Below are 12,597 nucleotides of genomic sequence, written 5' to 3' on the forward strand. Positions count from 1 at the left end.
TCTGAAGAAAGTGCTGTCAGACCAGGACTACAACATGAGCCACAATATTAGTTGCATCAACTGGTGAAAAGGGCTCGCTGGTGCACCTTGTGGAAGATGTCAGCCAAGAGTTGCTCCCCACCACCTCCCTCGTTCTCACTCACCTCCCAGCATCGCACCACTTTCGAGAAAGAACTTTGTGCTTTTCTGCTCACTTCCTTTGCTGTCTGTATAGTATGTAAAACATAGTGTGTATTTCTTCACCCAACACACAGTGAACATTATGGAGACAACAGGTAAGGAAAGGCTGGAGACTGCATACTCAGACATTCCAAGATGGCTCCAAAGCACGTGCGAAGGAAAATATCACTTGGATTTGATGTTGTAATTGACAGTAATTTGCAGACACCAGCCAGCAACACATCACATATGTAGCACATGGATGGGATGCTGCAGGTCCTATACTATGTGAAGGGCTTTGCAGAAATACTTAGGTTTAGGTTTATTATAGTCACAACTTTGTTGTGCATGCTATCAAAACAGATCAGAAATACCATACATAAATAAAAATGCAGAATGTTGTTCTCAGCATTGTCACGCACCAGTTCCATTGACAAAGTCTAATGTCTTCACTGGGGTTGAGGTGAATAGTAACTTAGTTTCTGGAAGGGTCGTTCAGAAGCCATGTAACTGAGGGGAAGAAGCTGTTCCGGAGTCTGGTGGTGCGCACTTTCAAGCTTCTGAACCTTCTTTCAGACGTGATGCTAAATCCAATAAATGACATGATTTTGGCCTGTGAACATTTCAATCTTTAATTTTAAAACACTTCTCATTTTTTGGGAAATTTGTTCAAATTTTATAAGTTTAAAGTTAACACTCCAGGTAAGGTAAACTCCTTTTGGTGAGGATAGCTGGTCCTTTTGAATGATGACAAAGATGAACATGGGATTACTGATCCTTCTCAGCTTATGAACGTACAACGTATGTACAGCCTGTACATACGGATGAGCTTTTGGGAGTGGGTGGGATGGGTTTGCCAGCTACCAGGGGCATCTGCTGGGAGGGGAACTCAGCTTGCAGCTGCATTTCCGACTTGCAAACTTTTCAGTTTCTTGTCATAACTGGATGCAGGGGGATTTCATCCTGATATATATCAGGAAAAGAACATCATCCGAGATGAGGGGGAATCTCATTGAAACCCACCAAATAGCAAAGAGTAGCAGGAAGCCAGAGGATTGGGAAACTTTCAAAGGACATTTGAAGGTAACAAAAAGTCAATATGGGGTGAAAAGATGAAGTACGAAGGTAAGAATATAAAGAAGGATAGTAAAAGCTTCTTTAGGTATGTTAAGAGAAAAAGATTGGTAAAGACAAATATGGGACCCTTGAAGGCAGAAACAGGTGAAATTATTATGGGGAACAAGGAAATGGCAGAAGAGTTGAACAGGTACTTTGGTTCTGTCTTCACTAAGGAAGACACAAACAATCTCCCAGATATACTAGAGGACAGAGGAACTGAGAGAAATATGCATTAGGAAATAAATAGTATAGGGTAGATTAATGGGACTGAAGGCTGATAAATCCCCAGGACCTGATGGTCTGCATCCCAGGGTACTCAAGGAGATAGCTCCAGAAATTGTGGATGCATTGGTGATCATTTTCCAATGTTCTATAGATTCAGGATCAGTTCCTGTGGATTGGAGGGTAGCTAATGTTATCCCACTTTTCAAGAAAGGAGCGAGATAGAAAACAGGGAATTATAGACCAATTAGCCTGACATCGTTGGTGGGGAAGTTGCTGGAGTCAATTATTAAAGTAGTAATAACGGCGCACTTGGATAGCAGTAAAAGGATTGGTCCAAGTCAGCATGGATTTATGAAGGGGAAACCCTGCTTGACTAATCTGGAATTTTTTGAGGATGTGGCAAGTAAAATGGATGAAGGAGAGCCAGTGGATGTAGTGTATCTGGACTTACAGAAAGCCTGTGATAAGGTCCCACACAGGAGATTAGTGGGCAAAATTAGATCACATGGTATTGGGGGTAGGGTATTGACATGGATAGAGAATTGGTTGAGGAAACAGGAGTAAGAATAAACGGGTCCCTGTCAGAATGGCAGGCAGTGGCGAGTGGAGTGCCGCAATGCTCGGTGCTGGGGCCACAACTATTTACAATAGAAATGATTTAGATGAAGGGATTCAAAGTAACATTAGCAAATTTGCAGATGACACAAAGTTGGGTGGCAGTGTGAACTGTGAGGAGGATGCAGGGTGACTTGGACAGATTGGGTGAGTGGGCAGTTGCATGTCAGATGCAGTATAAAGTAGATAAATGTGAGGTTATCCACTTTGGCGGCAAAACCAAGGAGGCAGATTATTATCTCAATCGCAGATTATGAAAAAGGGAAGTGCAACAAGACCTAGGTGTCCTGAAAGTTAACATGCAGGTACAGCAGGCAGTGAAGAAAGGCAATGGCATGTTGGCCTTCATAAGAGGATTTGAGTATAGGAGTAAAGGGGTCCTTCTGCAGTTGTACAGGGCCCTGGTGAGACCACATCTGGAGTATTGTGTGGAGTTTTGGTCTCCTAATTTGAGGAAGGACATCCTTGCTGTTGAATGGGTGCAGCATAGGTTCACGAGGTTAATCCCTGGGATGGCGGGACTGTCATATGAGGAAAGATTGGATAGACTGGGCTTGTATTCACTGGAATTTAGAAGGATGAGAGGATCTTATAGAAACATATAAAATTATAAAAGGTTTGGACAAGCTAGATGCAGGAAAAATGTTCCCAATGTTGGGGGAGTCCAGAACCAGGGACTACAGTCTAAGAATAAAGGGGAGGCCATTTAAAACTGAGATGAGAAAAAACTTTTTCACCCAGAGAGTTGTGAATTTGTGGAATTCTCTGCCACAGAAGGCAGTGGAGGCCAATTCACTGGATGAATTTAAAAAGAGTTAGATAGAGCTCTTGGGGCTAGCGGAATCAAGGGGTATGGGAAGAAGGCAGGCACGGGTTACTGATTGTGGATGATCAGCCATGATCACAATGAATGGCGGTGCTGGCTCGAAGGGTCGAATGGCCTCCTCCTGCACCTATTTTCTATGTTTCTATGAAAGGCCAAGTGAGCATAGATGTGGAGAGGATGCTTACAGTAGTGGGAGTCGTGGACCAGAGGGTACAGACTCAGAATCAAAGAACGTACCTTTAGATTGGAGATGAGAAATTTCTTTAGCCAGAGGGTGGTGAATCTATTGCCATAGATGGCTGTGTAGGCAGTCATTGCGTATTTTTAAAGTAGAGATCGATAGGCTCTTGATTAGTAACGATTTCAAAGGTTATGGGGAGAAGGCAGGAGAATGGGGTGGAGTGGCAAAAATAGATCAGCTATGATTGAATGGCGGAGCAGACTTGATGGGCTGAATGGCCTAACTCTGCTCTTATGTTTCATGTATCTTATAACCTGGGGGCAACCTGTATTATGGAATTCCTTCCATTGTCTTTTCCCTCAGCAGTATTGAATCTAGCATTAAAATGAATGGTTATATTTTCTGTGCAAGACCGTAATGAGTTGAACCGATTGGGAACTGAATGATTTGTCCAATTTCCTATTCTACCAGATGTAGCAACCAGAATATCACCCATGAAATATGTCAACTTTAGCATATTTATGATTTTTATGTAAAATATGAATATTTAAAAAAATTGTAACAGACACGCGTGGGGAAAAGGCAGGTCAATTCAAGAATTTTTATTGGAATAATAAGACAGTTAAAATTTACATACTTTTTTAAACTTCTATTAACCAGAAGATGCTGGTTACATCTACAGAGGTATTGACAATTACACAGAAGTATATCAAAGGCAAACACAGAAAATACTACTGCCTGGGACCACGTTCTCGCTCGGTCACAGTCTTCTATAGTCTGACAATTTGCTGCAAGCCAACAGTCCTATAAATGAACTCGCTAAATTCAATCACAGCTGCAATTGCAGCCATTCATAACTCACCGAGAAAAAAAGTGCACAGGAGCAAGGCCACTTATGCAATTGAATGGTGCTTAATTTTGAGGCACTGATTACCATCAACTGAAGTGTGGCTGAGAAGACATTTTCTATTCTCTTAAAAAACGTTTAGCAGCGGCTTCATTACAATTTGAGATATTTGACTCATCGGATCTTGATTTTGAAACCCCCTCCGAAAAGTGTAAATGAGTTTGTTCACAGTAATTACCAACTGTAAAAATAAACTCACGATCAAGTCTTAGGATGAAGCTCTTTTCTCTTCTAAGAAGGGTGACTCGTAAGTTTCCATTGGTGGGCAGGAACAGACTAAATGCTGATCTCCGTAAAGGTCATCTATGCGAGCAATTGTCGGCCAGAATTTGGTTTCTGGTTTCACAAATTGCTGTAAAAAACAAACATTTTTTTCGGGTTACTCATTCAAATAAAAATACTCAATTGTCTCAAGACTTGTAATTTAATAACATACAATGGTCATTCCCTTTCTAATCATAATTCCTGATTTGGCGTCTGACCGACCACATTATGTTTCCCCCCACCCACCGCCCAGGGTCTCATGTTTCCTTTAATCTGACTGACACCAGGTGGCTGGGGGAACTCAGTGGGTCAGGCAGCATCTTGGAAGAACATGGATAGATGATGTTTCGGGTCAGTCTGAAGAAGGGTCCTGACCTGAAACGTCGCCTATTCATGTTCTCCAGAGATGCTGGGTGCTGGCCATGGTCTGTGATGTTTAATAAACCCACCACAATGAGTACAATGCTTGATGTTGTAGCGGACGCGGAGTTGTCCGTTAAAGAACGAGGCAGACAAACGAAGTTTGTCCGAAATACTGGTTCTTTATTCTACACTAACTCTCCTCACTCACCAACACTGTGTGCGCGCGCGATTAACCCTTAAACACTCTCCAGGGGCACCCGTGACCAAACCATGACCCCTATCTCTCGTCACCGGGACACGTGACACCCCCCCCCCCCCCAAGAGCCGAAGGTTATGTACAGTGCGTGGCCCATCACCCAGTGCCGCCACAATGTTTTCATTGTGATAGATGCTAAATATATAGATGTTCATGTTAGGCCACCATAAATAACATAGATTTTAGTTTGGTTAGCAACACAGCATAGAAACAGGCCCTTCGGTCTACTGAGTCCATCGATCACCGGTGAACACTAATTCTATGTAATCCACTTACTCATCCATTCCCGACACATTAAGGGCAGTTTTACCGAGACCAATTAACCCGCAGACCCACACATCCTTGAGATGTGGCAGGAAACTGGAGCAAACCCACACGGCCACGGGGAATGTGCAAGCTCCACGGAGACAGCACCCAAGTTAAGGATTGAACCTGGGTCTCCGGTGCTGTGAGGCCACAACTCTTATCAGCTGTGCCATTGTGCTACCCTAATGTAATATATATGTACACAATAGTGGACATCCCTGTGGTAGCTGTTTCGCTGCTTCCTTTCTGGCCTCCTCCCCTTCATAGAATTGGTGGCTGGGTCTCAGAACAAATATATATCGTAGGCAACCTCGACGGTTTATGGAAATTATAAGACATATCTAATACCTTCCAAGGTAGGCCACTACCTTGCGTTAAAGGGACTTGCACAAATTCAGGCGAGCATATTTTTTCGTATTTAAAGAAGGCAGGATAAAAATCTGGGAAAATTGCAGGTTAAAAGTCATATACAGAACCTTTATAGGCATCTGGCTGCGATGGGTTTTGAGAATGAAGCACTCCATGTGCGAGTCTGAAACATTGCGGTTATTTGCTTGTCTGATGTGGGTGAGAGGCAGAGAAAACGGAAGGTTCACAGGACACACATCATGGTAAACTGATATTGTGAGAAAAATAAAGGCTACCACTGCACTGAAAAATATCTTGTACTGCACCCAGATTGAACCCAAAGCAATCACCACCAGCCTTTAATGGAATTTGGAGCTGGACTTACCAATGGGAATGCAGCTTGTTCTCGAGAGTACGGTCGGTCCCAGTTAGATGCAGCAATACAAGCCAGTGTGTGAGGAGACATCTTTAAATGACAATAAAAAAATCCGTTACTTTCAGCTAACCGCATCAATAAATGAGTAAATTAAAACTGCACTGGAGCTAGCAAGAAATTCTAATATAGGTCGAATATCTTTGAACAGTCGTCTGACAATCTTCTAGACTAAAATAATACTGCATAGATTGAAGGAGGAACCAGCATGCATAAAGATTAAGGTGACACAAAGCTGAAGAAAGTGGTGGACTTCAATGATGAACCAGAGGCTATGAAAACCAATTAATCCAGATGCTGACGAGTCCTCAACATCCAATTCCAACATAAAAACATAAATTACATTTTTAGCTATTGAATATTATCAATCCTGGAAGAATAGGAACTATTAGACTGATCTAACTTTACCATAGAAACATAGAAAATAGGTGCAGGAGTAGGCCATTCGGCCCTTCGAGCCTGCACCGCCATTCAATATGATCATGGCTGATCATCCAACTCAGTATCCTGTACCTGCCTTCTCTCCATACCCCCTGATCCCTTTAGCCACAAGGGCCACATCTAACTCCCTCTTAAATATAGCCAATGAACTAGCCTCAACTACCTTCTGTGGCAGGGAATTCCAGAGATTCACCACTCTGTGTGAAAAATGTTTTCCTCATCTCGGTCCTAAAAGATTTCCCCCTTATCCTTAAACTGTGACCCCTTGTTCCGGACTTCCCCAACATCAGGAACAATCTTCCTGCATCTAGCCTGTCCAACCCCTTAAGAATTTTGTACGTTTCTATAAGATCCCCCCTCAATCTTCTAAATTCTAGCGAGTACAAACCGAGTCTATCCAGTCTTTCTTCATATGAAAGTCCTGACATCCCAGGAATCAGTCTGGTGAACCTTCTCTGTACTCCCTCTATGGCAAGAATGTCTTTCCTCAGATTAGGAGACCAAAACTGTACGCAATACTCCAGGTGTGGTCTCACCAAGACCCTGTACAACTGCAGTAGAACCTCCCTGCTCCTATACTCAAATCCTTTTGCTATGAATGCTAACATACCATTCGCCTTCTTCACTGCCTGCTGCACCTGCATGCCTACTTTTAATGACTGGTGTACCATGACACCCAGGTCTCGTTGCATCTCCCCCTTTCCTAATCGGCCACCATTCAGATAATAGTCGACTTTCCTGTTTTTGCCACCAAAGTGGATAACCTCACATTTATCCACATTATACTGCATCTGCAATGCATTTGCCCACTCACCCAGCCTATCCAAGTCACCTTGCAGCCTCCTAGCATCCTATACACAGCTAACACTGCCCCCCAGCTTCGTGTCATCCGCAAATTTGGAGATGTTCCATTCAATTCCCTCGTCCAAATCATTAATATATATTGTAAATAGCTGGGGTCCCAGCACTGAGCCTTGCGGTACCCCACTAGTCACTGCCTGCCATTGTGAAAAGGACCCGTTTACTCCTACTCTTTGCTTCCTGTCTGCCAGCCAGTTCTCTATCCACATCAATACTGAACCCTCAATAAGATTGAGATTCGTCAGACATGATTTACCTTTCATAAATCCATGCTGACTTTGTCCAACGATTTCACCACTTTCCAAATGTGCTGCTATCCCATCTTTAATAACTGATTCTAGCAGTTTCCCCACTACGGCATTAGACTAACTGGTCTGTAATTCCCAGTTTTCTCTCTCCCTCCCTTTTTAAAAAGTGTGGTTACATTAGCTACCCTCCAATCCTCAGGAACTACTCCAGAATCTAAAGAGTTTTGAAAAATTATCACTAATGCATCCATTATTTCTGGGGCTACTTCCTTAAGTACTCTGGGATGCAGCCTATCTGGCCCTGGGGATTTATCGGCCTTTAATCCATTTAATTTACCTAACACCACTTCCCGGCTAACCTGGATTTCACTCAGTTCCTCCATCTCATTTGACCCCCGGTCCCCTGCTATTTCCGGCAGATTATTTATGTCTTCCTTAGTGAAGACAGAACCAAAGTAGTTATTCAATTGGTCTGCCATGTCCTTGTTCCCCATGATCAATTCACCTGTTTCTGACTGCAAGAGACCTACATTTGCTTTAACTAATCTTTTTCTCTTCACATATCTATAAAAGCTTTTGCAGTCAGTTTTTATGTTCCCTGCCAGTTTTCTTTCATAATCTATTTTCCCTTTCCTAATTAAGCCCTTTGTCCTCCTCTGCTGGACTCTGAATTTCTCCCAGTCCTCTGGTAGGCTGCTTTTTCTGGCTAATTTGTACGCTTCATCTTTTGTTTTGATACTATCCCTGATTTCCCTTGTTATCCATGGATGCACTACCTTCCCTGATTTATTTTTTTGCCAAACTGGGATGAACAATTGTTGTAGTTCATCCATGCAGTCTATAAATGCCTTCCATTGCATATCCACCGTCAACCCATTAAGAATCAATTGCCAGTCTATCTTGGCCAATTCACGTCTCATACCCTCAAAGTTACCTTTCTTTAAGTTCAGGACCCTTGTTTCTGAATTAACAATGTCACTCTCCATCCTAATGAAGAACTCAACCATATTATGGTCACTCTTGCCCAAGGGGCCACGCACAACAAAACTGCTAACTAACCCTTCCTCATTACTCATTACCCAATCTAGAATAGCCTGCTCTCTCGTTGGTTCCTCTACATGTTGGTTTAGAAAACTATCCCGCATACATTCTAAGAAATCTTCTTCCTCAGCACCCTTGCCAATTTGATTCACCCAATCTATATGTAGATTGAAGTCACCCATTATAACTGTTTTACCTTTGTTGCACGCATTTCTATTTTCCTGTCTGATGCCATCCCCAACTCCGCTACTACTGTTAGGTGGCCTGTACACAACTCCCACTAGCGTTTTCTGCCCCTTAGTGTTTCGCAGCTCTACCCATATCGATTCCACATCCTCCAAGCTAATGTCCTTCCTTTCTATTGCGTTAATCTGCTCTCTAACCAGCAACGCTACTCCACCTCCTTTCCCTTTCTGTCTATCCCTCCTGAATATTGAATATCCCTGGATGTTCAGCTCCCAGCCTTGGTCACCCTGGAGCCATGTCTCCGTGATCCCAACTATATCATAGTCATTAATAGCTATCTGCACATTCAACTCATCCACCTTATTACGAATGCTCCTTGCATTGAGACACAAAGCCTTCAGGCTTGTTTTTACAACACTCTTACCCCTTATACAATTATGTTGAAAAGTGGCCCTTTTTGATTTTTGTCCTGGATTTGTCTGCCTGCCACTTTTACTTTTCACCTTGCTACCTATTGCTTCTACCCTCATTTTACACCCCTCTGTCTCTCCGCTCACACATTTAAGAAACCCTTTCCCTTTAATTCCATCCTCAACTATCTCATTTGACACCCCACCCCCCTTATTCAGTTTAAAACCACCCGTGTAGCAGTGGCAAACCTGCCTGCCAGAATGCTGGTCCCACACCTGTTAAGATGCAATCCGTCCCTTTTGACATTGATCTTCCTCAACCTCCAAACCCAGGAAGATTAAAGGGCTGTGAACTTGATCTTAAGTTCAAGTATTTATGTAGGGGTTAGTACACATGGTCCTATTGTAGCTGATGGAGTAGATATTGGGACGACACTGCTTTTTGTATGGTGTACAATGCCACAGAATGGTAATACAGTGGTTACTCAGGTAATGTGGAAACCAGGACACATGCTCGAGGGACAAGTTCAATACGGCCACTAGTGCTCTTAAAAATCAGTCACTAAATAAGTCACAATATTTTATGTAGTTTTCTATATTTGTCTCCATTGCAGGAGTGGACCGCTTCTGCATTTTTCTGCAGCAGAACAGTGACACCACTGACAAGTACTTCAACTGCACCAGTGCCAGAGAGAGCTAGATAGGGCTCTTGAAGATAGCGGAGTCAGGGGATATGGGGAGAAGGCAGGAATGGGGTACTGATTGTGGATGATCAGCCATGATCACTGAATGGCGGTGCTGTCTCGAAGGGCCGAATGGCCTACTCCTGCACCTATTGTCTATTGTCTAAATGCAAGTCTTGCAGAAAGGACAATCTAGCAGCCTCATTGGGTCAGGCCTGTCCGTAAGTGAAGAACCACAATGGTACGGTTAGCTATGCCAGCCCAGCCACCTTGTTGCATCTGTGGATGTGGCTCACCATCAGCACCCCAAGGTATTGCTTCCTGTCACCATTTTGGCCCAACTCTAGTTTCTATTCGTCCAGACTGCCGGGTACGATCAACCCCTGCTATTAATAACGTTACACAGACAAGTCGGCACAATATTCTCCTCTATATGGGTCACGTACTGATCCTTGGGCTTTGTGAACTTGGAGATCATAGGACCTGCAGCTGAATATTTACAATTAGCACCAATACTCCCTGCCATTCGAGGTAAAGAACAATCAGCCAGGCAAAGTTACCACTGTCCAATGATCTTTTGTCAAAAGTGACTGAAAATCAGGAAAGAACAGGATCAGGATTGGGCATTATGCTCCTTTGGTAGGAGGCTGATGTGTAATTTGTCACTTGAAGAAACATCCACCTGGATTAAGCATTGGAAACACCAGATGTATACCAGCTGAATCCGGTCATGTTCAGAGAAGAAACTAAACAGCTATGCTTCACTGATAAAGGACAAAACATTTGAAACTGAGAATCTGCTAAATTCCAGAGCACTTCTGCCACAGAGGAATCTGCAAGTACTTGTGTTAATACAGTAATCGGAAACCACCTCTCATTCTATTGGATGTCTTAATTGTTTTCTACATGCAGAAAGCATCTGAAACAAATCCCTTATAATATCAGCTAATTACACCGTGAACAGTGTTCCATTATACAAGGATTTATTTTTGCAATATTCCTAGTTTTCCTTCCAACAAATGGTGCGTGGGCACAAAAACTGCTTTATCAAGCGTATTTTACTGCCAATTATATGGAACTTGTTTTGAAACAAAGCCTCAAGATTTATAGTCTGGTTCTGTGGTCAGGGAAAATACTTGTAGTAATTTAAGTACTGAAACGATAGGCCAAAATGATACCATCAAATCTGTTGACAATTGCACTGGAATGGCTGTTATTTTATAAGGAGAGTTTGGACAAACTTGTATTGTTTTCTCTGGAACATCAAAGATTGATAAAGTGAGGAAAGGCATAGTGAAAACCTATTTCCCCAAGGTGAAAATGTCAAAGACCAGTGGGCATAGATTTAGGTAAGAGGGGCAAGTTTTTCAAACAGAGAATGATGGGTTCCTGGTATGTACTGCCAGGGTTGTAGAGGCAGAAGATAGACACAAAAAGCTGGAGTAACTCAATGGGTCAGACAGCATCTCTGGAGAAAAGGAATACGTAACGTTTCGGGTCGAGGCAGATACAAAAGTGGTATTTACGAGATATGTTCGGAATGGAGGGATTTGGGTCACCTGTCGGCAGAGGATATTAGTTTAACTTGGCACCCTGTTCAGCATCATCATTGTGGGCTGAAGGGCCTGTTCCTGTGCTCTAATGTTCTATGGAATCAAACAGCTTTTGATGTGCTATCATGTTTCGCCCAAATTCAACTTCACAGCCTATCCATTTTCATTTTAGCCGCCAGTGAACTGAACAGCAAGTCAACACACAGCCCTCTCTCATCTACTAACACAAAAATCTCTGGTTAGCGTTTCCTGGAGGTGCTGCATACCAAATCGGTGGAATGGTAGATGTACAGCATTTATTAGGGTGGGAAATACGCAGCTGGCCAGCCAGCCTCTGTGGAGGAAGAAACAGATATCAGGTCAGATCTTTGCTCTGCCAGAGTTAATACCAGGACACAACAACTCCAGCGCTGGGATTCCCACAGGATTCCCAATGGTTCAATGATACTTTATTGTCATATGTACCTAGGTATGGTGAAAATACTTTTTGCAACAGTTCAATAAAAATCTTACTATACATAGGCACAATTATACTTTGTACAAGAGTAAGAATTGTAGATTACACTCAGGAAGTACACAAACGGGATATTCACATGTTCAATGACAGTGAAAGCTTTCTTCAATTAACCTGCAAACCCACACATCTTTGGGATGTGGGAGGAAACCAGAGCACCCAGGGGAAACACACACGGTCACAGGGAGAACTTGCAAACTCCACAAAGAGAGCACCCAAGGTCAGGATCGAACTTGAATTTCTGGCTGTTTGCTCAACCATTCGCCAGGTGGCAATTACCATACTCGTGTGGAAGAGAGAGTCTTGCAGCTTCATGCAAATGCTTAATGACTCGTGAGATTCATTACAGTGAACAGCAAGCAGGTCATGGGGATGGAGGGTGAAGCACAGGTCAGTGAAAAGTTGGGAGTATCATTTAAAGTGAGTCCAGAATGTGGCTACCATTAAATTTGGAAGCAAGAAACCAATGCTTTCACTGGAGGTCCACAGACCTCATTGGCACTGCTGCTACTTACAGTGGCTTCACGAGGTATAAAGAATCAAAACTTTTCATAGCAATTCAAATGATACTCTAGAAATAGAGCATGGTTCTCTTTTGTACTAACAAGTGGTTGGTGTGCCTCATATATGTATATTTATATAATTACTGCATCCAATC

At 42.8% G+C, this 12,597-nt stretch overlaps 1 protein-coding gene across 1 annotated transcript in view; it reads right to left on the reverse strand.

Annotated features, from left to right (window-relative positions):
• Positions 1-3,712: 3,712 nt before the first annotated feature.
• The window catches only part of gldc (glycine decarboxylase), a 147,513-nt gene continuing 138,628 nt past the window's right edge, over positions 3,713-12,597 (reverse strand). The window contains exons 24-25 of the mRNA XM_033017964.1: positions 5,955-6,035; positions 3,713-4,384 (exon numbers count right to left, since the gene is read on the reverse strand). Coding sequence (XP_032873855.1) covers positions 4,241-4,384; positions 5,955-6,035 — 225 coding nt within the window. The 3' untranslated portion in view covers positions 3,713-4,240. The remainder of the gene's footprint in view (positions 4,385-5,954; positions 6,036-12,597) is intronic.

Source organism: Amblyraja radiata, chromosome 3, assembly GCF_010909765.2.
Source record: "Amblyraja radiata isolate CabotCenter1 chromosome 3, sAmbRad1.1.pri, whole genome shotgun sequence".
Taxonomy (NCBI): Eukaryota; Metazoa; Chordata; class Chondrichthyes; order Rajiformes; family Rajidae; genus Amblyraja; species Amblyraja radiata.